The 26,516-nt window shown below is 40.5% G+C and overlaps 1 protein-coding gene and 1 long non-coding RNA gene across 2 annotated transcripts; both read left to right on the top strand.

Annotated features, from left to right (window-relative positions):
• Positions 1 to 813: 813 nt before the first annotated feature.
• On the top strand, positions 814 to 15,894 carry cpm (carboxypeptidase M; the record flags this gene model as incomplete). The annotated part of the gene is made up of 9 exons (XM_080518710.1): positions 814 to 976; positions 3,150 to 3,247; positions 7,700 to 7,872; positions 11,043 to 11,149; positions 12,445 to 12,543; positions 12,798 to 12,968; positions 13,172 to 13,324; positions 13,411 to 13,559; positions 14,219 to 15,894. 9 exons carry the CDS (start codon positions 814 to 816, stop codon positions 14,486 to 14,488), a joined length of 1,383 nt encoding a protein of 460 aa, XP_080374836.1. The 3' UTR covers positions 14,489 to 15,894.
• A 4,455-nt stretch (positions 15,895 to 20,349) lies between these two features.
• On the top strand, positions 20,350 to 24,770 carry LOC308146283. Its single transcript, XR_013937101.1, has 6 exons — positions 20,350 to 21,190; positions 21,284 to 21,308; positions 21,475 to 21,510; positions 21,746 to 21,822; positions 23,186 to 23,261; positions 24,276 to 24,770. It is a non-coding gene; the product is annotated as an uncharacterized lncRNA (long non-coding RNA).
• Positions 24,771 to 26,516: the final 1,746 nt, after the last annotated feature.

Genomic DNA, 26,516 nt, shown 5'->3' with positions numbered 1-26,516 from the left:
TCCACGCCTGAAAATCAAAGCTTTGGATCAGGGGAGTAAAAAACATAAGGCCCATGGGCCAAAACCGATCAGCAACAGACTCTAGTCTGGCCAAACACACAGAAAATTTTAAAAAGTAAAAAAAAAAAGAAAGAAAAGAATTTAAAACACCTTGATTTCAATGCGTTTTGAACCAGAACTTTTCATTCAAACTGTCTTTGTGTTAATACGTAATTCTCAGTGGTACTTCATCATGCGTTCTCTGCACCACAACAAAGAGAAACTTTAAAGTTTGAAGTTATGACGATTTCAATCAAGATGAAATCAGGCTGAACGGGACCCCTGAACTAACGTGCTTGACGCCTTTGGATTAAATGATAATTAAGCAGAACAGCTAAAAGTGTATGTTTTCACCCTTTAATTTTTTTTTAACTCAAAGGTTTCATGTTTTTTTTGTTTTTTAATATTTAATCTCTTTAATCAAAGTAAGTGACGCACCAAGGATAAACATGAAAGTACTTGTTTGGCATGCATTTTTTATGATTGTTTTTGACTTAATGTATTTATTTGAAATGGCAAATCAACGATGTACACGTTTATTAACAATTCCATATGAAAAAATTTAGATTTTTTTTACATTGATTTCAGTATTTTTTTGAGTTCTGTATCATTGACGTTGTCATAATTATCACCGCCACTAGAGGGCTCCCCCAGCTTCCTGTCCACTAGCTACCTCCAAACCGATATAGATGCTGTATAATCAGTTGCGAGGAGGAAGATGCTCTAGAATCTGGATCATTGTCAGTCACTCATAAAGTTGCTCCCCCCGCAGTGATGTCGACCCTCCTCTTCATCGTCCTTCTCCTCATCGTCACCCACGCCTGGACTCTGGAGTTTCGTTACCATAGCAACCGTGAGATGGAGAAGTACCTCCTGCAGGTGAACGCGTCGCACCCGGACATCGCTCACCTGTACAGCATCGGGCGCTCGGTCCGAGGTGAGTGGCGCTTTAAAGACGCAAACAAACAAACGAATCTGAGGTGAAAATGAACGTTTTAAACATTTCTTGATGTTTATATATCGGGAAAAAAAATAGCTCATGTTTTTGTCATTATCACGTTAGGGACAACTACTATTAGTACTACTAGTTTCTATTCTATTCTATTAAGACTGTTATTAAAATGATTATATTATTTTTATATTGTTTTATGATTATCTTAAGGTATTGCATAAATATTCATGTTTTTATAGTTTATCAGTATATATCTGTATGTTCACGGCACATCTTTGACTAGTTTAAGAGTATATCTCTACAGGTTTTAGGGATTGTTTGTAGTTTTTGGACATATTTGAACTACTTTTGGAAAAATGTTTGGATATTTTTTCGGAATAATTTCACATTCGTTTTACACTCAATTTTCTTTTAATCGCATGCGTTAGTGTAAGATAAATTTTGAGGATAAAACTCGAAATAATTAAAATTTCTGTGTAATAAATGTATGAAAATGTTTGTATTTCAATGAAATAATCATAAAAAAAACCTATCCATTGTGAGAGTGCCACTTGTATATTATTGTTAATTCCTTGAAAGCCTCATGCTTTGGTAACAGCTTTACGTAAGAGTATGAGTCACTGACCTTTGACCTACATGGAAATAACTCCAGGTACGAGTACAGACCAAGTCTGGAGCTCTCAACTCTACAGGTGAAGCTCCTCAATCTGAATTTTACATCACAAGCACCCGGGTGGAGGCTCAGTGCTCACCTGGAGTGGAGTCCGGTGTCAGTCACTGTGGCAACCGGGACACTGACTCTGTGTGTGTGTGTGTGTGTGTGTGTGTGTGTGTGTGTGTGTGTGTGTGTGTGTGTGTTGATCTAATTGTATGACTGGACTGTAAACTAGGAGGCTAATTTAATCTGGGACGACTTAATCCGGATGGTTGCAAACAAACAGACAGACACACACAGACACAGACACAGACACAGACACACACACACACACACACACACACACACACACACACACACACACACACACACACACACACACACACACACACGCACACGCACACACACACACACACACACACACACACACACACACACACACACACACACACACACACACACACGCACACTCACACACACACACACACACTAATAATCCAGGCTAATCCAAGACGCCAGCTGGCCTTCATCCAACCTCACTGGAGAATTTTTGTGTGTCATCTGCTGTCATTTCTTTCCCTCCTCTTCGAACTGCTGCGATGAGTGTGTGTGTGTGTGTGTGTGTGTGTGTGTGTGTGTGTGTGTGTGTGTGTGTGTGTGTGTGTGTGTGTGTGTGTGTGTGTGTGTGTGTGTGTGTGTGTGTGTGTGTGTGTGTGTGTGTGTGGCTTGCAGGGACTTGCAGAGCTTCATTCATTCAGTGTTCTGGTAGTGACGTGTGAGACAACAGACTTTCTTTCAGATTTTCATTCTTTCACCAGCTCTGGTTTGGCCGACACCGATCTAATAATGATCTAATAACGATCGAATAAGAATCTAATACCCATCATGTTCTGATCCAATCCAGTACCAATCTGACGCTGATCTGATACTTAAAACAAAAGCTTTAAAAAGTCTACGCACCATAATCGCACGACTGGTTTCCAATCAGCAGAGAAGAAATCCGCCACATGAACGTGCCGTACGTTTTGACTGGTGATCTGAGTCTTGCTGCCATGAAGAGGACGAAGTGGCAGTTGGACGACAGGTGGACGGAACGTTGTTAAACTGTCGGAATGCGAAGAGCCAGGATTTTGGCGAAATGTTCACGTAGGTTTTCGGTTGGTCTCGCGGCGGAAGCGTCGACACACAACCACCAGTCTGAGGCGTTGACTTGGCCAATGAGTTCTCTAGATATCCAAGGGGACATTTGTGGGATGTGCCGGACGAACAAGTCCAATCGATTGAGGCTCAACCTCATTGGGTCCATGAATGGAGAAAAAAACTGTTTATTGGCTGATTGGAGGAGAATCCATCAGTCGTGTCTCTGTGATCTGTTCATCAGTATATTTCATTTGGTGAATACATTCCGTGCGACGCCTCTGACGCTTTTTCATTGCGATGTGATGATGCAAGTTCAGAGCGTCACGAAGCCTCACCTGCTCTGTAACCCCCCCCCCCCCCCAGGTCAGCAGCTGTGGGTGTTGGCTCTGGGCACCAGTCCTCGCCGACACACTGTCGGCATCCCCGAGTTCAAATACGTGGCCAACATGCATGGAAACGAGGTGAGCGCACACACACACACACACACATACACACACACACACACACACACCAGGACCCCTCCCTGTTAACAGGAAGCAGGAATAAAAAGGAGACTAAAGAGATCAACAAAAGCCATTCAGAGGCAAACCCTCTCCTTTGTGTGGGGACGGCAGACTGTGAGGTGAGGTGCGTTTCTTCCTCCGGTTCGAACGGACAGAGGGGCTGAGTCAACATGGACACACTGAGGGACTCTGAGAGACGCTGAGACACCCTGGGAAACACCGAGAGATCGGAAGACCCCCCCGTCCACACCGTCCAAAACGATCTTTTTTGTCTCCCTGTCGTTCCGAACAAGTTTCCCCGTCCACCGTGAAAACTATTCAAAATGGTGTAGTACATATGCCAGGCCTATAGGTGGAGATGTAACGCTGCGACAGAAATGAACCAGAAACAAAATCTGGCCCTCTGAGAATGGAGGCCGCCATCTTTGTTGTTGTCGAGTGACGTCGCGGAAAGAGGGTCGTGGGGTGATGGCGTCATTGTTTTCAGCTGACGTCTCGTCCGTCCACACGGCAAAGCCGAGGCACCGTTTTCAAATTTCCCCACTCGACAGATTCCCAAACGACACACCGTGTGGATGATCCACCAAAAGCGATGCAGTGACGTGAAGCAGTTTTGTCGAGAGATATTCTGACAGACGCAGAGACAGAATTTTAGCACTTTAACAGTATTAGACCTTTTTGGCCACGTCACTTATTTCAGCTGTTATTTGAACGGTTTCCAGCTGCTTTGGCCATTTTTAGCGACGTTTGCATTTTATAATCACTGTTCCCGTCTGAATTACTTGCTTTTGCGGTTTTAGCCATGTTAACGGCTTTTTTTGGGTTGTTTTTGCTGTTTGTAAAAAAATTATCCAATATACTGATGATTAGTAAGGAAAATTCTTTCTAAAAGTTATTGCATTGGTGCATTTCATGTAAAACTTCAGTTTTCCTTTGTGAAATAAATATCAATCCGGATGTGCCGCTTCTTCGCAAGCAACCATGAGGATACTTTATAATGGTTTTCTTGTTATTTTTTAACTCAATGAACGAAGGTTAATCTGCTGTGTTTGCACATTTCACCAGAATTATGTCATCGGGATGAGAAAACCCGAGAGGTTCAGCAAGCTGAAGTTGAAATCCAAAGACAGAGAAAGTGTGTCTTGATGGGTTCAAGTGCACTTTGCTCAGTTGACGGTGCATTAAAGTCAGAGTGATGGAAAGAGTTGGAGACCTTCGACCAGCGTGTGGTTGCTCTGGACGGCTCCATCGGCCTGCCTGGAAATGTCCTTAAATAGACAAGAAGTCACGCCCGGACACACACACACACACACACACACACACACACACACACACACACACACACACACACACTGAGCAAACAGAGAGTCAGTCGAGTGTATCGGTCCAGAGGGAACTTTTCCCTGGATTCTCACACACACACACACACACACACACACACACACACACACACACACACACACACACACACACACACACACACACACACACACACACACACACACACACACACACACACACACCACACACAGCGGGAATGTCAGCTTAATGAAAAACCAGTAAAGGTGGCGGTCAATGTTCATGTGAGCGACTCGCAACAAACACGTCTCCTGTGTGAAAAGAGGTTTGTGTGTGTGTGTGTGTGTGTGTGTGTGTGTGTGTGTGCGTGTGTGTGTGTGTGTGTGTGTGTGTGTGTGTGTGTGTGTGTGTGTGTGTGTCGTCTGTGTGTGATCAGATAGTCTAATCATGTCCGTACTCAAACTGCCCGCTGTAAAGAATGAAATCATTGACTAAATTTGACAAAAAAGCAACCTTTTTCTGTGTTTCCAAGTCGGTAGATTTTCCAGCAGGGTCGTAAGCAGACCTTAGAGGGGCTGGTGCCCACGTATGAAAACCGTCACACGTTGGATAATAGTTAGAAATAGAATTTTATTCCTTAAATTTCATTTGGGGATTTCTGATTCATTCTATTTTCTCTTGTATTTGTCCTTTCTGTGAGCTGTGAAACTGTTACATTACATTCTATTCTAGTCAACTGCATTCAATTTTACTTCACTTCTATTCCACACTTAAATCGACTTCAGTTCCTTGTTTAATTCTTTTTTTAATTCTACTGTGTACCGCTCTGTTCTATTTCATTCCACTTAATTCTATTCAGTTCCACTTACACATGTAATATATTCTTCTCTGTCCATTCAACTAAATGTGGTTCTATTCTATTCTATTCTATTCTATTCTATTCTATTCTATTCTATTCTATTCTATTCTAGTTTGAGCTGTGTGCATATAATTTATTATTCTGACATGCCGGCCTGAGCGAGTATGAACAGGAACTCCAGGGTTTGCTGACTAGTTACTTTTGATGGGGAGTAACTAGTGAAGTAACTGTACTGTGAAGGGTTCCGGTGACGTGTTTGGAATAGAAGCTCTATTTCCTCAGAGGGAGCCTCACCCGCATTCCCTCCCACACACACACACACACACACACACACACACACACACACACACACACACACACACACACACACACACACACACACACACACACACACACACACACACACACACACACACACACACACACACACACACACACACACAGTCTCAGCTCAGGTGGTCTTCAACGACACCACTAGAAACAAGCTTGAACACTCAGCAGATAATCACATTTTTTTAAAATAGATGATATTAAATAAACCACAGTATTGGATAATAATGGAGCTCCACTGTGCTCTCACTGTACGTTTATTGTTGCCGCAGCCGTTAATTAACTAGAACACCATAGAATATCGGCACACGGATAATTGAAGGGTGGAAGCGGGCGTTGTGTGTTTTAGTGACGGCAGCAGAAAGAAAGACACAGTTTAGATGGCCACAGGCAGTGCCTGTCTTAACGTGTGTGTGTGTGTGTGTGTGTGTTTGTGTTCACCTTTCCCACCCTTCTCTTTTTCTCACTCCTGAGGCTCTCATTCATTCTCAAAGTCTCTCTTCTCCTATTTTGGGTTTTTTTTTATTCCACTGTTCGACGTCCAATACAAAGTTGTCTCTTCCTCTCAGGGTGATTAAAAAAAAAAAGAAAGAAAAAAAAAAGAGAGAGAAACACAGCTGCTGACTCGTCTCTGGATCACATTTCGATTCCTCACTGACTCACAACATCACTTCCACACCCACTGATGTTTCCGGTTGGAAAAAAACCAGCCGGGACAATGTCGGGTCGAGAGAATGAATGAAAGTGTGAAATGAAGCACGAAAAAACAAAAAAGTTCAGTCTCTATCGCTCAAGGACTGAGCTTGGAAGATATATCTGTGAACACATAAATCACATGAGTTTTTAAGTGAGAATCACACAAGATGTTTAACTGGCGATGAGAAATATCCGATTTTGTATTTCTATTATTATTGTTTCTACATATTTATTGCTCATATTCTTTAACTTATTCTCTCTTGGCTGCTGTAACAATGCAGATTTCACCATCGTGCGACAATAAAGGAATGTCTAATGTAGCATTCCAGTCCGGAAGCTCGTGGAATTCACCTCGAAGCATGTGACGCCTTACTTCTGCCCTTGCAAACCATAGTTTTGTATGTGAGAGCTGATCAATGCAGGCGGCTATGCTAACGGCTGACTGATGAAGTTGGTCTCGTCCTCGGTGGAAAAAGAGATTAAATTATTTACTGTGTTACAGAATTTGATACATAAGTCACATGATGAGTCGCGGGATCGTCTAAACAATGAAAATAGTCCGCAAAACACAGTAAATAAGCATTTTTGAAAAGTTGCATATTGCACTGTTTCCATGGAGGCGGAGTGTTTTCAGAAAGTTGCATCTTCCCATTTCAGTTGAGCTGGAGTGTTTTTGAAAAGTTCCACCTTGGGAACCAATTTAAAAAAGTGCCCCAGACGGGGTATTTTCAAAAAGTTCTACCTTTGGAGTCGATATAGAATCAAGAAGAACACTTTTTCAAATAGGGGGTCCAGTTCGCAGTAGAATCAACTAACATTTTCCGTTTTTCTGCTTTTGACGTCATAAAATTGATTTACTGAGTTTTTTTAAAAGGATTAAACAGCTTAATAAGAAACACATTTGGAAGCTAACAGAGTTAGCGTTTTAGCTTGAAGCACCTTATGCTACATTTTAAACTGATGTTATAACTTTAGAACAGCTTTACAGCTGTGAGTTGTTATTTTACTGAGTTTTTTTTTTTTTAAGGACAATTAGTTTGCAGAATACTGCAGTCTGGAAACTAATGATGCTAGCATTGAAGGTAACGGCGCTATATTTTCTAATCCTGCTATCCTGTGTGTGTGTGTGTGTGTGTGTGTGTGTGTGTGTGTGTGTGTGTGTGTGTGTGTGTGTGTGTGTGTGTGTGTGTGTGTGTGTGTGTGTGTGTGTGTGTGTGTGTGTGTAGGCTCTGGGCAGAGTCCTCCTCCTCCACCTCGTCGACGACCTCGTGCGCAGCTACAGAAACAACGAGGCGTGGTCGGTGCGACTGTTGGCGAGCGTCCGCGTTCACATCCTGCCGACAATGAACCCTGACGGGTTCGATTCCTCGGACACAGACTGCCTGTACAGCCAGGGCAGGTACAACAACACACACACACACACACACACACACACACACACACACACACACACACACACTTCAAACACACACATCTGCCTGTTAAAGTCAAGCCTACGTCGTTCCAGAATCCAAGGACATTTACAGAACCCCTTGATTTCCCCTTTCCTGATTGATTGTGGAGCTTTAAAAAAACAAAAACAAAAACAACAACTATATTTGTTGAGAAGTGTCCAAACAGAAACACAAAGGCTTCAGACAACACCACAGCCAGCTCGTCTGTTGTTTGTCGTTAACTGGGCGACGCTCCAACGCCCAAAAGACTTTGAATGGCAGGAAACTCGCTGTAGATCTGCATCACATAGATCACAGCGTCCAGTGATGAGTGTTTAGTCTTCTTCTGCTGGACCGTCTGTGAGTTTTCTATTAATCAAAATTCCCCGAGTCGGGCTGTCGGGACGAAGTCATCAACTGGTAATAAAGTCAGGGTTTGTTTGGCTTCTGTGCGTGCAAGACAACACAAGCTGAACTAAAACAACAAAATGTCGTAATATTAAAACACGACTAAACGTCATAATATAACAGGAAAGAACAAAACAAAATGTAACATAATATTATGATATGACTTGACGTGTTGTCACTCCATACACTCATGACATAACAAGACAAAACAAAATGTCATTTTACACTTATCGTGTAAAATGACCAAAAAAACAAAAGTCTTGATATAAGAATAGAACAAAAAGTTAATAAATCATCACATGACATTATATCATGTCACAACAAAAAGTTCAGAAAGTAACTAGACATAGTAAAAGAATCATGGCTTAACAAAAAGGTTCTAACAAAAGTTATGACAAAAAGTCATAATAAACAAAAAGTCACGATATAACAAACATACACGACAAGAAGCGATGACATCACAAAGCTTACGACACAACAAAACACATGACCTCAAAGTCATGGCATAACAAAGTCATGATAAACAAAGAGTCATAATAACATGACACAAAAAGTCATGAGATTAAAAAAAAATGATAGATGATAGAATGTCATAGCATGATGAAACCAAACCTCAGGTGATACGTACAACATGACGTCATGGGGCAACGACGGCTGTTACAGTCTGAGGTTAGAGGTTTTTCCATCTCTTCATGGGATTATCATCAGTTTTTTTTGTTTTTTTTGTATGTGATATGGAAAAACCTTCTCTATTTTCATTCTTACTTTTTTTAAAACTTCACTCTTTCACCACCATCAAAAACCCTTCTGGATGTTTTCGCTTGTAAACAGTCGGTTGTTTACGCGCTGCAGATTTCCAGTAGCTTGTCTGTCATTCCCCCGCGTCGAGACGTCAGAACCGCAGAGTGCAGCTTATTAAGCTGCTCCTGGAGAAAATGATGCACCTGAGATGTTGATGACATGTTATCTTCCTGAGACTGGAGCACCAGGCCGTGTGTGTGTGTGTGTGTGTGTGTGTGTGTGTGTGTGTGTGTGTGTGTGTGTGTGTGTGTGTGTGTGTGTGTGTGTGTGTGTGTGTGTGTGTGTGTGTGTGTGTGTCCCACGTTGCCTCGTTCCTCTCCTTATAAGGAAAGCATTGAAAGTGAATCTGTTAGCAATTAGCCGCTCGCGACACTTGAAGCTAATCTGATCCCGTCGGAGCTTTATCGTCAAAACAAATCTGACCTGTGATGTCATCAGGTCATGTGATCCCAGCCGCACTGACCCCCTGGACACACACACACACACACACACACACACACACACACACTGGACTGCCTTTGAGGATAAACTATATTTATCCTCCATTTGAACAGAAGTAAACAGTCCACTATAACCAATAAACTGTAACTAATATGAGAATAGCAGAGGCAGTAAACACCACACTTGAGTACATCGATGATTAGAAATACAATTTAGAGCTCGTTTGTGATGCTGCAGGAGTAAACAATCAATCTGTTTCTCATGACCTCCGCCGCTGCTGTTTAAACCGTTTAAATAAAGAAGCTTTTTCCTGACAGCTCAGAGCATCGTGGGAAACCGTTCTCGGCTTGGTACACACACACACACACACACACACACACACACACACACACACACACACACACACACACACACACACACACACACACACACACACACACACACACACACACACACACACACACACACACACACACACACACACACACACACACGTTGCGTCTCGAAACATCCTTTCATTCTAAAATAGATTTGAATGTTTAGCTTTCTCGCCTCCAGGTGGTGCCAACGCGTCACGCCGAGCTCATGACCTGTAACTGGAAACAATCAGTTTTACGTTTCATTTTAAAAACAAACACCTGATTCCACCGAGTCTCACCTGGCCAAGCTCTGTTTCTCCACTCAGTGACGGGTGCCTCATCTCGTGAAATGTCGTCGCTTTTACTCGCCTGTTGGCCAGGAGATGAAGACTGTCGCGTTTTATTCTGAAGTTTTGGTGACCCTCTACAGCAGGGGTGCCCACACTTTTTCAGCCTGCGAGCTACTTATAAAACGACCAAGTCAAAGTGATCTACCCACTACAAAAATGCAAAACATATATTTATTTTCAAATATTTTGAGGATTCTTTATATGTACAATGTATAATGATGGACCTTGCAAAACCGTATGAGCCAATATTGTGCAACACGACATAATTAACTATGAACATTCTTTGTAATTACCTGAGTTTACTCTGACGACCCTTCTTTGGTGTTGCGACGGTCGACTGGCAGACGAGACAAACGCACTTCGAAAATGACATCGTGAAAAAAAAGTCCACTTCCCATTCCTCATGAAAGTGACACGTCTTCGTCTTCTCACTTGGTCCAGCCCCCCCCCCACTCATTTTTAGGGGGCTTCAAATTTGCGGTAACTCGCTGACTAGCTTGTTCGTTTCGCCACACTTAGCATCGTCGTTTGCGCGTGTGCGGTGACCTGAAGGTCAGAAAAGTTCAGCCGTCGTCTGACGCTGCATTCGATTGTACTCGTAATTCGGAAAGGTAAATCAGTTTCATTACACCAGCGTCTATTTTTTTTCCCTAATGTCATGCGACCTACTATTACTACCTTTGCGATCGACTGGTAGATCGCGATCGACGTATTGAGCACCCCTGCTCTACAGGCCTGGTTGTGTTTGGTTCATCACATTTCTTCCTGTGCCGTCAGGTTCAACGCTAACGGCGTGGACCTGAACCGAAATTTCCCCGACGCCTTCGCCGGGCTGAAGAGGAGGCAGCCGCCGGCGGGGGGCAGGAGGGAGGCTGAGGTGAGTCGTGGCGGATAAGTCGATAGAACTCCTCTTCTTCTTTCAGGTTTAAGTGTATTGTGGATGGTAATAATGTGAATGCCTCTGCTGGTGACTGCTGGTACTGCACCGCAGGGGAAACGAGTGAACAGTATACACACAGGGCACATTTTCGGGCGTGTGTGTGTGTGTGTGTGTGTGTGTGTGTGTGTGTGTGTGTGTGCATTACAGTATCTTTTTTGCAACTTTGTTTCTAGAAATGTTCAACTTCTCAAAGTCTTGGACCTGCACTCTAAACAAAACCCAGATGTATGTCTGTTATTTGATATCAGAAAGATGTTTGTTTGTTTGTTTATTGGTTGATTGATTTAAAATTTGTCTAAACTTGGAAGCAGCATTCACTCAAAGCAAAGAAAGGACATTATAAAATAAAATGATGCATTACAAGCTTCAGTCTTAAGTAGAAAAAACATTTGAATAATCGCAATTAATTATAGAAAATTGTGCGATTAATTGTTGTTTTTTTTTTGTTTAAATCGATCGGGCCACTACTAAAATAATTTGTGATGAAGGCAAGTGAGGAAGCAACTGAGCAATTAATCGAAAGAAAATGCAATTTGGACTTTAAACGTATTTGTTTTTGTTATTTGTCATAACAAACGAACCAACAAACAGAGCAAGGAATGTTTGATGTTGACAGTCTTGGACATTGATCCTCCAGATCTTTTCTTGAGTAAGACTCTCCCTCATATCTGTGAGTTTGTTTGTTTGTTTGGACTTTGCTCCTCTCAAGACACACGGCCCTGTTTTCTCATTCAGTTCAAAACTGATCAATAAACAACTCAACAAGAACTGTGATCCCCTTGATGCTCAAATAAAATTTTCATTTTTCACCCCAATACCATTCACATTTTTCTCTTGCATGTCTCAGAGAAAAAAGTCATTTTCTAATGTATATTTTCTGAATTATTTCCGTCCAGTCTGTGACTTTTTAGATATCTTTACTCAGCTGTTTTTCTTATAATTGCCAATTGTATTATGTATTATTAGTCGTAAATGTCTATTATGTTTTTTCCTGTTAAAATGCAACTCCATGTACATTATTATACTGTCCAGTACTCACAAAAATGTGAAAATGACCAGCAGATGTGTTTCCACGTGACCTCCAACATTGATGCATTCAGGCTTCCCACTTTGGAAATGATTTTTTTTTTTAAGGCAGTTGCTGCAACGCTGACCTCTGCTGGTCGTTACTTGCACTTACAGTTTATGTCATATTGAGGAGTGAAATAAATGGGTTTTCCGTTGAATTCCAGACAACAGCCGTGATGAGCTGGCTGCAGAGTGAGACCTTCGTTCTCTCTGCGAACCTTCACGGAGGAGCCCTGGTGGCCAGTTACCCTTACGACAACAGCAATGGAGGTAAAAAATAAATAAATAAAAAGGAAAAAAGAACTTGCACACATGCCACTGGGAAGGTTCCTAAAAACTAGAGTGAGAAAAGACAAGACAAGCATTTCCTAGGAGTGTGGAGACTGAGCAGCACAAGAGATGGGCGGATCGCCCTCTGCTGGCGGCTGGCGGTACTGCAGCACAGGTGGAAACTGCAGAAAAAAAGGAATTTGCCTCCATATTATAGTTCTGTTCTGCTGGTTTTTTCCCCATGATGTTGCCAGGTCGGGAGCTGGTGCGAGGGGCCAGCCTGACGCCTGATGACGACGTGTTCGTCCACCTGGCCAAGGTGTACTCGTACAACCACGCCTCCATGCATCTCGGAAATCACTGCGAGGACGGGCGGCCCTTCAAGGACGGCGTCACCAATGGATTCCTGTGGTACCCACTGTCAGGTGTGTGTGTGTGTGCGTGTTGTAGTTTGTGTATCTCAGGGGGTATACAGAACCACAACGCTATATCTGAGTGTTTGCTATCGTGTGTTTACTACAGTGTTATAGAGTGTGTGCACTGTAATGGGTGTTTTATAGTGCATGTGTGTGCTAAAGTGTGTACGCCCGTTTGATATAGTGTGTGTGTGTGTGTGTGTGTGTTGCAGGGGGGATGCAGGACTATAACTACGTGAAGGCTCAGTGTCTGGACTTGACTCTGGAGGTGTCGTGCTGCAAGTTCCCTCCTGCTGCAGAACTTCCTGCTCTGTGGACGGAGAATAAAAAAGCTCTGCTGGCCTTCATGCAGCAGGTCCATCTGGGTCAGTACCTCCACACCGCCTCACCCCGCCTGTGGTGAAACACACACACACACACACACACACACTGACTGTCTGCGTGCCTGCAGGGGTCAAAGGTCGCGTGCTGGACGGCTCGGGTGTGCCGGTGCAGAACGCAGTGGTTGAGGTCAAAGGTCGCAAGAACATGTGTCCCTTCAGAACCGACCGACACGGAGAATATTACCGACTGCTGCTGCCTGGAAACTACAGCTTTACCGTGAGAGCGCACGCACACACACACACACACACACACACACACACACACACACACACACACACACACACACACACACACACACACACACACACACACACACACACACACACACACACACACACACACACACACACACACACACACGAGGACAAATAGGACGAGTTTTTATCAAATGAAGCAAATGCAGTTATGAAAGAAATGTACTCTTTCGAGGCATTGAATAAAAAAAAAAAAAGACCTTCAAACAGTGAAAATGATGAAAATTGTAAAAATGGTGGTGACCTCAAATGAAGGTGAAATGTCCACAAAAGGACACCAAATGATCACAAAGAGCTGCAATATGGCACCGCTTTAAAATGAAAAATACAAAATGATAAGAAATGAGACAAAAACCATCGATTTGATGAGAAACAGAAAAGTTTGGAAATTTTGGAAAATAGATTGTTAAGGCCTCTGAGTTTTCATCACGTTCACATTTAATGAAAATTACAAAAACTATGTTGGGTAGAAGCGCCTGCACACACACTCTAACGTGATACATCTATATTTGTCCAAGTTAAAAACAAAACAAAACCAAAACCTTCCTTTCATTGTGTTTTGTCTTAAATCTGCCACCAGTAGCGCCCTCTAGTGTCATCCCCTCCACTTCTGTGTTTCAGGTGACGTATCCGGGCCACGAGCTTCTGACGGCGACGCTCCGTGTCCCGTACGGTCCCGATAACTACGCCGCCGTGACCCACGACTTCTTCCTGCGCCGCGTCGCCATGACGACGGGCGTCCCGCCGGTGAACACCACCCAGTCCGACGCGAACGGCATCTGCAACTACACGGTGCAGGAGCCGGCCTGCGGCGCCGCGGCCGGCGTGGCGGGGGTCGCCCGCGGCGCTGCACTCGGCCTCCTGGTGGCGCTGCGCTCGCTCATCGATTGATGCCGAGGAGCAGCAGGAGGTCGCTGGTTCGAATTCCTGACCCGAAAGAGAACAAAAACAGGAAGTCCTTTCACAGGTTTCTGGGCGGACATCGCGGGTCGCATGGCTCGGCGCTCTGTTCCCGCCAAAAAAGTGCAAATTGGCGGGAAAACCGTCGGGACGGTAAGTCGAGGCTGAAGGTCGCTTCACAGGCCTGACAGCGCAGATTCCGCGTTCCTTACTTCTTCACCAGATGCCAAGAAAAGTGGATGAAAAGAACGAAAAAGAAAGTTACTTCGGCACGTTGGAGTCGTCTGGTCGGCAGGAAACGGACGAAGGAAAACGTCAAAATCGACAAAATAGGCGACGGTGACATCATAGGAAATGTTCATGTTCTTATTTGCTAGTTTAATGATATCAAATATTTTAACTCTAAAAGAAAAAACATTTAGAAATCGTGGAGGAAAGCTCATATTGAGAATAACTTTAGAAATTTCAACAAATGAAATTGCTTAAAAAAAATAAATAAATACTAACAAAAGATTTTAATATTGACCCAAAACAAATGGAATATTTGGGGAAATATATATAAATATTGTAAGAAAAAAGGATTGAGAGATTATTATTGTTGACTTGTATAATTTTGAGAATAAAACTTTAAAGCAAAATGACATTTAATGTTGGAAAAGACATCAAAAAAATTATTAAATCCCCACACTGTATATTTTGAGTACTTTAGGGGAAAAAAGAGAAATGCATCTTTTATTGTAGGCTTGGATTTGTTGGCTGATTTTTAAAAATACATTTCAGGTTCAATTGAACAGAGAAGAAATAGTCAGAAAAAACATTTTATAATTCTGGATTTCAACACATCAAATGTTTTTTATTTTGTTTTTAAGAAAATTGACTAAGCTGTTCATGTTGCTCTGGCGTACGGGCAACTTCACTTTGATCTATAATCACAAATATTGTACATTTCCTCTCTGGTTTAACATCAGAAATTGTCCATGAAAACACTGCTGGTGCTGTGGTAACAGCGTTCTCCTGTTTCCATGGAGACGGAGCCTTTTTAAAAACGTATTGTGTGAATGAACACGTGAAAATGCCGTCGTAGTTTGACGTTCTTCCTCATCGGAACGGCTTTAAACTTTGGTTTAATTTACACTTCCTGTTGAGTTGCACAGATTTTCAGTAAAGTCGATTAAAGCTGCCATTTTTAACGCCTTACAGTATTTCTCTTATAGCCATGCTCACAGTGTTGGACTCGTGTTGTTCTATACTTCATTTGGAAACTTGTGTTTTGTTTTTGTTTATACATGTTGTATCCAGACCATTTCTAACTATTAGAAAACAAAAGTGATTTATTTTGTCGTTTTTCGTCCGATCTTCGTTCTGAACTCGCGCGAATCAAAAAAGCTCTGCAATATATGAAGTAAAAGTTAAAGTTGATTTAATTGGCTGTAGCCGGTGCCCTCTAGTGGTTGTTGACTGTATGACAGAAACAATGGGGAAAGATTTGACAATCACGCACTTAAAACCCCGATTCTTCTTTCCTGAAGCGTTTGTATCTCAATAGTAATGAAATCCTTCTTGTTCCTTGAGGCAGTTAAAGTGCGACAAATGTTTCCGTTTCCGCCATTTAAATATATATTTCTTGACCCGTCGAAACCCGAACGTACAGACTGAAGGCCGAGGTGAACAAGTAAACTTTAGGCTCCGGGAGAGCCGGAGGTCACTGAGATCAGGAACAAATGGCAAACAAATCCCAGCGTTTCAAGTGTGAAAAGTTTCTGTTTACCACAGTAAATCCTGCAGAAGATGGAGGGTTTGTGTCCGGAGCTCGGCTGCTTGTCGGATTTGATCCTCGGATCAGAAGAAGTCGTCTCCGCTGAGTGAAGGAGGAGCCGCACACGCGTCGAGGCGTTCTTTAAATTCAGCCCTTCGCTGTTTTTAGAGACATTACTCCTTCAATTAGGTGTTGATTTAACGACACTACGATCCTACGGTGCTCATTTATTTCTATTTCACATCATTTTCAGTGCTTTCTGCTACTTTTTGCCAACTTTATTATGAAATCTCTGCTCATTTTGCATCTTCGGGACTTTAACAGGCCAGTAAAATGGTTTTGTAGTTGATCGTCATAAAGATGATTAAAATACCTATATTGCCACCTAGTGGTCGTTTTAACAATGACAGCAGCAGTGAAGGTCGATAGGAAAACAATGTAAAGACATTAAAAGCTCAGCTCAGGAGGCAAATACGCAAACAATTACCAAAATAAAGTGTTGAGTCCACCACTGTGGTCGTCACTCAGATTTGACATAAAGTATTTTGTTGCGGTTTTCTGTGTTTTCCTTCATCACGACACTTGAACGCAGCGTTCTGCTCGGAATTCTGCCCGTTCTTGTGTTTTCCTGTGTTGCCGCGTTGCCGTGTTGCCATGTTGCCGCGTTGCCATGTCGGGACTGCAGGATTCAGTCTTTGCTGCCTTTTCCTCCTCTGAAACGTTTCAGTGTGAAACTGCGGAGGAACTTTCACAATAAAAGAATCGCAATAAACTGTGTCCGTGCTCCTTTAATCTGTTTCTGTGTTCACGTCCATCAAACGTTAATCAGAGATTAATAACAGAGCACACAACTCTTAACATGGGATGCTCGTGTTTCTGTCACATTTTCAGGGCTGAAATAATAATTTTGTTTTGGTTTGAAGCTGTTTTCACGATCCTTGAGCAGAGTTTTTAAAAAAAACATTGTATTCAAAGCTTTTTGCCCCAAATCCTGCTTGTATATTTGAGCATTTGAGCCTCTGCTGGGTTCAGGGAGCTGGACTGGCTCCGCCCACATGCCCATGTTGGGAAGAGGAGGAAGTGCTTCCTCTCCTCATGCCATGTGCCATTGTTTACATTCTCTCTGCCACTACATAATGGAGAAAAGCAGTTCAACCAAACCAGAATGTGACCCAGAAGGAGAAGCTCCTGGAGAAGTTGTAACTGTTAGTAAAACACATTGTGTGTCTCAATATGTTCATCAGCTGCTCTGAATATTTTCTTTACAAAGAAATGTGTGTTTTAACAGCAAATAAATGACTATTTCAGACCAGCCTGATTGAGTCTGACCTTATCCAACTACGTGACATCTGATAATTTAATGATCCTCTACGAATGATCATAACTACTAGGAGAATATCCTGAAACTTCATTTAGTCATAGAAATATATAACAAGATCACTTTAAATGTAACTGGCATTTGCCATCATTGAATTTCATAAAAATATGAACCATCAATATGAACCAAACAGTGATTCCCACCACATTTGTATTTCAATTCTTTTTTATTAAATATCTTTTTAATTATTTATTTATCACAAATGGACATTAGTATTTTTTGAAAATATTTTTAGTTATTCAAATATCACATGTTTACTGTTTTTGTCACATAAATTACTTTGCAATTATTGTTTAACTCTCTACTGAGTCCACACTGCCCCCCTGTGGTCAACTTGAGTCTTTACACATAAAGTCCAGCCAAATCCTGTTAAGGTTTATTTTTCCAGTAACTTCTCTCTTAAATTCATCTTTACTTCACAAAGGACGTCAAACTGTCCATCTGTTTGGATCCATTTATTTCTTTTTCTATAATCTGATGGATTTTTTCCCCCAAACTTTTCTGTTTCTCATCAAATTGATGGTTTTTGTCCTCATTTCTCATCATTTTGTGTTTTTCATTTTAAAGTGGTGCCATACTGCAGCTCTTTGTGATCATTTGGTGTCTTTTTGTGGACATTTCGCCTTCATTTGAGGTCTTTCTAGCAATTTTTGAAGATCACTTTTATTTTGACGAGGCGTTTACGTTCACCTTTATTTTCCCTGCATCGTTCATTTCCTTGTTCCCTCGGTATCGTTTGTTGTCTTTTTGACCAGTCTTTTCTTCATTTCCGATGCAATATGTTGCTGCTATTGTCTCTCTGACGTCATTTTACACCGGTTTAGGAATTTTTTGTTTACATTTCTGACCTTTCTTTGTTGTATTTGTTGATATTAATCCCCACGTCGTATCCTTTTGCAGCTCTTTGTTTTTATTTTGAGCCTTTTTGGTCTTTTGTTTTTATGCTCATTTTGTATGACGACGTTATTTTCTTGTTTCACTTCTATTTTTGGTCCTATTTGTATTTGTATAATTATTTTTACTACCTTCCTCTATGTATTTCGTCTCATTTCCAAACTTTTCTTGCTTGTTTTCTCATGTTTTTTCTCCACTTCTGTAACGTTTCCCTCGTTTGATTTCAGTTTGGAGTCAGATTGCTGCTCTTTGTGATCACGTGGTGTCTTTTTTGGGGGGGTTTATTTTAAATGTGTTGTATTACATCTTATATATATTTATACATGTGCAAGTACACTATTACCATTGGTATTATTATTATTATTATAAGTATACTATTACTATTGGTATTATTATTATTATTATTACTGATATATATATACATATATTTATATTGTTATTATTATTTTATTGCTACCATATTGTTATTGTTATATGCTTGCTACCATTATTAGTAGTACTATACATGAGTATTATACACTATTACACATTGTTATTATCTGTATTATTGTTATTATTTTTATATAATGCCTACTTCTAATGGCTCTGCCACTGCACCTTACTATTTATTACCTTACATCTTGCTTTTATCTCCTGCTTATTACTAAGTGCCCATGTTCCATTCTGTGTTTTACTTTATGTCTTATACCCAGATTTCTTTTAAATATTTTTATTTTTTACTTTAATTTCGTATGTACCAGATTACCAGACCACAACTTCACATCCTTTGTCTATATTTCTGTTGACACTGTTATGATCTCAGTTTGGTTCTTTCCATTTGTCTCCTGCACATTTTGTCAGGTCATCCGACCTGGAGCTGCTTCATGTGTCCCTCTGGAGGAGGAGGAGGAGGAGGAGGAGGAGGAGGAGGAGGAGGAGGAGGAGGAGGAGACCACACTTTTCACCTCCTCTTCCTCTCACGCTGTCATTCTCATCCCCCTCGCCTCCTCAGCTCAGAGAGATGATGGGTTGCGGCAATTCTTCACCGGCCAACAGCAACAACAACAAGTGCGGCGGCTGCGGTGCGGGAGGTGAGCGGCTGGAGTTCAGAGCTTCACCTCAAACCAAAACTTTGGGATTATTTTTATTATTTTTTTGGGGGGGAAAGCCGACAGATTCGAGCTTGCAGGAAACAGAAAACATGTTTAAGGATGTTTTGTTGGACGGCTTGTGTGTCTGTGATCGAGAGACATTTTGCGTCCCGTTGTTCTGGTTGTTTTTTTTGTGGATTATTTCAAGTCTCTCAATCCTCTGGGGTCATTCTTGGTCCATGCAGGTTTGATTTTTAAGGCTTTGTTGTCGTTTACAGCGAGTTGAGATCGTTTCAGCCCCTCCCCCCTCCCTTTGATCCCTTTGTGGGATCATTTTATATTTGTGTGTTCATTCTTCATCTCACTTTATTCCCTTTATGGAATTTATTTGTTCCATTTTTTTTTTTAAACTTTATGGTTGTTTTGCATATTTCTGGCCACATTTTATTGTCACTTTTCTACATTTTTTATGGCTTTTTTCTCATTTCATGCCTCTTTAGATGCATTTTTTTGTAAATATTTTAGATTCCTTTGTGGATTTTGTCATTTATGGGGTTTTTTCTATCCCACTTTAATCTATTTAAAATCCTACATTTGTGACTAATTCGCATGTCTGAATTCTGTTTCCCCTTCTCATATCATTTGATCTGTTTTTGTGAGTTTTTAGTCTGAGAGCCTGATCATTTTGTGATTGTTTTTCTCATTCCTTGTCCTTTTTATAGCCACTTTGCATCCCGTTGAGGTCAGTCTTCTGGTTATTTCACATCGATTTCATACACTTTGTATCCATTTTATACATTTGTGGAAATTTTGGATCCCTTTATGACATTTATTTGCTCTTTTTTTATGATAATTATTAGTCCCACTTCATGGGATTTGAAATTAAGGGAAATATTTAGGATATGTTCAGTCTTTTGAGGTTTCCATCTTATTTTGTGTCTTTTTGATTCCCTTCATTTTCGGTCTTCTGTGAGATGTTGTGCATCCTTTTCATTTTATTTTCATTATTCTCAATCAACTTATTTGGTATGACTTTATGGCCATTTTGCATCCCTTCATTATGATTTATAACCTTTTGTATGTTTTGTGATAACTTGGCATCGCTTTAATACTACTTTTAAAGCTTTGTTGTTTAGATATTTATCATATTTTCATTGAAGTTTTATTCATTTTAAGGGCTTTTTTGCGTTCCCTGACCATTGTGCGTAGCATTAATGTCACATTTAGTGGTTTATATCCACTTTGGAATTCAATTTGTGTCATTCTGGTTATTTTACATCACTTTAAGGGCTCCTAATAAAGAAAGACGTTTATTTAATCATAATTTTTTTTGTATTGTTAAGTACATTTTATGTCATTTCTTCATTCTTTTGTATTTCTTCGTGGACATTTCTTGTAATTCCTGCTCGTCTTTTATTGGGTCATTTATTTCCCTTTACAGGTCTTTCTTTTGTCTCTGTTATTTCTGTGGTTTTCCTTGCAGATCATTTTGGTTGTTCAGTGTCTCTCGTTCGTTTGCAATTTACATTTCAAAGAACTCTGCAGTTTTTTGAGGCGTTCAGGTGCATCTCGTCACTCTCAGACAGAAACATGAGGTGTGGCGACTTTTTCAAAGATAAGATGTTTTGATTCGCGTGTGAAAATGTCAGATTGAGGAAACATTGAACCGATGTTCTTCCTCTTGTCAGGTCGGACCGAGTTTCCATCAAAGCTGTGAGTCGGATTCTGCTTCATCTTCCAAACACGTCGCTCACGTTTGACCTTCTTCTGATGTTCCATCAGACTTTAACACGTGCGTGTGTGTGTGTGTGTGTGTGTGTGTGTGTGTGTGTGTGTGTGTGTGTGTGTGTGTGTGTGTGTGTGTGTGTGTGTGTGTCAGATCAGACGAGTCGCTGCCAGAAGACGATAAACGCAGGTGAGTCATTTGTGACTTTCAGCATGAATACAAATTCTGTTTACTGACTAAAACTCCAAATCAGTGTGTGTGTGTGTGTCTCTTTGGTATTTTTTCGTGTATCTTGTATTTGTGTGTGTGTCTATTTTTTGTACTTTTGTGTGTGGGCAATGCATGTGTTTGTGTTCAATGACCTTTTGTTTTGTTTGTATATTATGTATTTGTGTACATCTTTTGTGTTTTCGTGCGTGTGTAGGAACTATGGAGGTGTGTATGTGGGTTTACCTTCGGATCTCAGCAACGTTCCTCACGTCCACATCGGCTCTCTCAGAGGTGACGAACATTTTTCCAGCTCTGTGATGAACATCTGACACAAAATGCTCAAACTTACAAGACATGACAACACACATGCAGTAAACGACCAAAAACAGGCACAAAGTCATCACAACAAAAACCCATAAGAACTGAAAGTGACGCCAAATGAACAAAAACAACAACAAAAAAAAGATCCAAAGTCAAACGTCATCGACGAAATATCAAAAATAATCTGCAGTGATTTTAAACTCAAAATGTGTCAGGATTTAATAGAGAGTATAACAAACTACATTGAGTACCACTAAAATAGAAAGTGAAATGACTAAATCTGGATGTAAAAAGAAGAAAACTGATGTGTATGAGAACACAGGAAACACACACACAAACACACTCCTTGTTTACTCTGCGGGGTCAGAAGATCCTGGGAGACAGAAACACACACTCTGGAAACAACTTGTGAAAAAGACCGCAGGGACAAAAAAATAAATAAATTACAGAAAAACAACGAAAACAGATGAAAAGTGGCTGGAAGTATCAGGCACAACAGTTTTATTAATGTTCCAAAACACATTAATAACACACATAAAATAACCGTAACCATGAACATGTGAATCAAAATCAAACAAAAATGACATGTTAAAAAAATCTAATCAAACATTAAAGGCCAATAAAAGAAAATAAGAAAAACAGGTAAAAATGACATCTGCACCCCCTCTAGAATCTGATAAAATATGTACAAAACAGACAATTATGAAAAAGGTGCAAAAATGCAAAACTACTAAAATGAGAGTAAAAATACACAAGAAGTATTTAAAAGTAAAATGACCAGAAATTGATGCAACAATCTGATAAAATGACCACAAATAAACTAAATTCAGGTCACAATTATTCTATAAGATACAAAATCAGACTCCAATTTATACAAAATTTGAGAAAAACTCCTTAAAAAGGCCTACAATCTGAGGCAAAATGGCCAAAACAGACACATTTATACAGAAAATGTACTTTAATTGGATCAAAATACAGACATTTTGATACAAACTGATAGATATTTCAACAAATATTTAATGTAAATCAAATGCAAAATGACAAAAAAGCAAAAAAACGTGTGGAAAGGTGCTAAAAACAAACCAGTCGTGCCTGAAATAACGTCAAATCAGATGCTAAATGGTACAACAGCGCCACTCAGTCGCCTCAAGAGATCAAATCCAACTGTAAACAACCGAAATCAGACAAAAGTGTCCTAGAAAATGTCCAAACGTGGTGCGAAACATTCAAAATCTCAATCAAAGTGACAAATTGTAGACGGACGGTTTGGGATGGGTAGGAAGCAGAAGCAGTGAAGACGGTGAGAGTTGACGGACGATGTGCTGCTCTACAGAGCTGAACAGAGACGCTCTGTCACTGAGGACGCCGCTGTGGGGGAACGGACTGTAACGTGGAACCGCCCGCTGGACGTAAGTCAACCGGCCTCTCAGCTCCCATGTTTCCGTCGCGCCACGGAGCGACACAAGTACAACCTGACGTATGTCTTGACTGATAACTTCTGCTGCACTTAGCGAAACTAGTCGGATTAGCTTCGCCAACAAAAGTTGGGGCGAAGGTTATGTTTTAGTCTACGTGCATTTATATTGTGATATTGATATGATATTCACTCCATTGTCGACGCTGTGAACCGTCCATCAGGGATGACGCTGCAGTTAGCCGTCTGCTAGCACACTGCTAACTCTGCTGTTAGCTGCCTGCTAACGCACTGCTAACTCTGCTCCCCTTCTCCACTCTCTTAAACATCTCACCTGCTGTAAACACCCCTGTTGTTGTTTACATTTGCCACTTTGTATACACTGGTTGTTTCGTCAACTCGGTGTATTGAAATGTTGGTGCGACACTGCCCCCTGGTGTTGCAACCAGGTGCAGACATCCTCTCCATACCAGGAGGAGGAGACGCTGGATGCTTGTTGCCAAGTTGTAGTTTCATCCTACAGGATGTGGCTGAATGAGAGTTAAAAAAAAAACCAGCAGTTCTGCAGTTGTATAAACTCCAGGTACTTTAGCGAGTTGTGCTCGTTCCTCCTTGGTTTTTTTTCTACATTTATTTTTTGTTTAAATAACAGATTTTGTTTGTTTTGGTCAGTTTCCATCTCATGTTGCTGGTTTTGGTGTTTTCATGCGTGTTTTGGCAACTCATGTTGGTTTATAAGGATACGTCATGATATACGTCAGTATTTTGTATCACTGCGATCATGTTTACTACAATAATTCAATGGTATTTCAAGTGAATTTTACTAAATCTGCTCCTGTCGTACAACAGTCAGGGTGCTGGCCTGCTTAATAGTAAAAATCTCTACATTTATTAAGTTTATGGTTAAAAGAGTCTTGATGCTATGCTAGTTTTGTGCTCTAATACAAATCCTGTGCTGATTGATTCTCAGTTCAATGTGAAGTAATAAACCTATTTTGTTCTTCTCCAGGTGGTTGAAGCTTCAAGAGGGAACTCGACTGCTTTTTTTGAGCCGATTCAGCCGAGCCCTGAGTCACGACGTGGCTCCGGCAGCACTGCGGGGGGGCCTCGGGGGGGTCGTGGTGGAGCGGTTATTAAAATACCATGAACAGGTTTCACGATGCACTTGTATCAGCCGACTCTGAGCTCATCGGTGTGAAGAAACTGTCCAAAAAAAAAAAAAAAAAATGCTGTAAAACTGTGAGAAATGTGACAAGTGTCTCTGTTTTCTTGCTAAATCTCATGACGCCTGTTGATTCTCTGTTCATTTTCAACAATCTCGAGTTGCCATGGGGCATAAAACCCTTTTAACTTCAATAAATCATGTCTTATTCCATTAGAACACATTCTACCAAGACTTTTCTATTTTTAAGGGTGAGTTTGGTCCGTGTTTGACCTTCGACTGATGCCATCACACCATATTTTGTTTCGCTACTTCTTGGTTGATAATGGGGAAAAAAAATAAAGAAACTACAATTTTAGGATGCAATTTAAAGTCCAAGAAACTCAAGATATTTGGAGCGGATGTTTGTTATGCGACTCGTCTGTCAGTCAAATATGTAGCAATGACGGTAATTCTGTGGTTCTTTAGCAGTTTTCTGTAGTCGTATAGTGACATCTAGTGGTCACAAGTAGTAGGTACCGCTATATTTTCTTATACAGGTCACATGAGCACACAAATTACGAAAAAAAAGCGTGTTACACTTTAAAAAAAAATACAGTAATTGAGACATATAGACAGATAGAGAAAGTCGTCGTGGCATTTATTCTGTTAACACAACTATTCTGCTCCAGACACCTCAAGAAAATCTGCCAACTCTGAAATCTCCCAGCTTGTTTCCTTCCCAGCCTCATTTCATTTCACGAACAAATTTATTTATTTTTTTTCCCGGCGGAGCTGCGACCTGTTCGTTCTTGTCTGGGCTCCTCCGGGGTTCGAACAACTAAGTGGCTCCTGCTGTGAGCCCACGTCCGTCTCTCTAATGAGGCAGCACACATTCTCTCCAGTCTTTGCTCATGAAACTTTACTTCAATCAAAAGTATGTGTTCCTGCATCATAAATGTACATTTTGGCTAATTTGGTCCTGAATAATGCAGTTTGGTCGAACGTGTTGCACGTTTTGTGGCAAAACAAGAAGAATATATTTAGAAAAATCTCACTCAATGAATCAAATGACTCACAGAATCACAAATTGCAGTTAAAGGTTCAAGATGAAACGGGACAAACTGAGAATTTTCACTAAATCAGTTTTATTTAAATGCTGTTTCTGGTTATTGGACAAAAACAAATAATGACAAACATGTCAATAGAGTGGCTCAAATGAAACAAAAAAATGACCAATATACTGTGAAATATTCAACTTTGAGTTATTTCACGTCTGCATCAGTTAATCACACCCGTAAAGGTCTCCTTTTTTAAATGTTATGCCTTTCAATAAATAAGAATGATCTAAAAATGTGTTTTATTATGTTGGCACACCTAATGACAAGAACAGTCACATTTCTCCCCTGTAACCCGTTTTCCCCTCCCAAACTCAATAAAATCAGCATATTTACTTCAAAATCTCAAGCATGCATTTTTTAAGTGTCACCAAAGCACCAATACAAGGCAAAATGAAACTAGTAATGGTGAAAGAGAAACAACAATAATAAAAGCACCAGCAATAACAAAAAAACTAATAAATTACCAGTAATGGTTACAAAAGTGTGAATTAAGTACTCGTAAAATTAAAAAGGGATCAATAAAACACCAGTAATAATGAAATATCAATACAGTACCAGCAAAAGTAAAAAAAAAAAAAAAATACAGTTCCCGAAAATTCTAAAAATTATCAATAAAGTATCAGTAAAGGTTAAAAAAAAGATCAATACAGTACCAGTAATAGTGGAAAAACAATTAATAAAGTACCAGTAAAAGTCAAACGATATTGATAAATCACTTGGAAAAGTTATAGAATATCCACAAATCACCAGATATGGTTAAATCATATCAATACCGTAGCAGGAATAGTGAGGGAAAATAATCTATAAAGTTGGAGTAGTATTTGAATAATTACTTTTTAATATTCTTACACCTCTCGACCGCTTGGTTCATAATATGTGGCTACTTTCAATGCTTTTAACAACCCAATTAAACTATCGTTACAATAAACCCGACGTGTGGAAATAAACATCTCATTAAACATTTCTCAGATTTCTGTAAACTAAACGA

Source organism: Blennius ocellaris, assembly GCF_963422515.1.
Source record: "Blennius ocellaris genome assembly, chromosome: 22".
NCBI lineage: Eukaryota > Metazoa > Chordata > Actinopteri > Blenniiformes > Blenniidae > Blennius > Blennius ocellaris.
The sequence above is the reverse complement of the archived record's forward strand: the minus strand, read 5'-3'. Positions and strand labels throughout refer to the sequence as shown.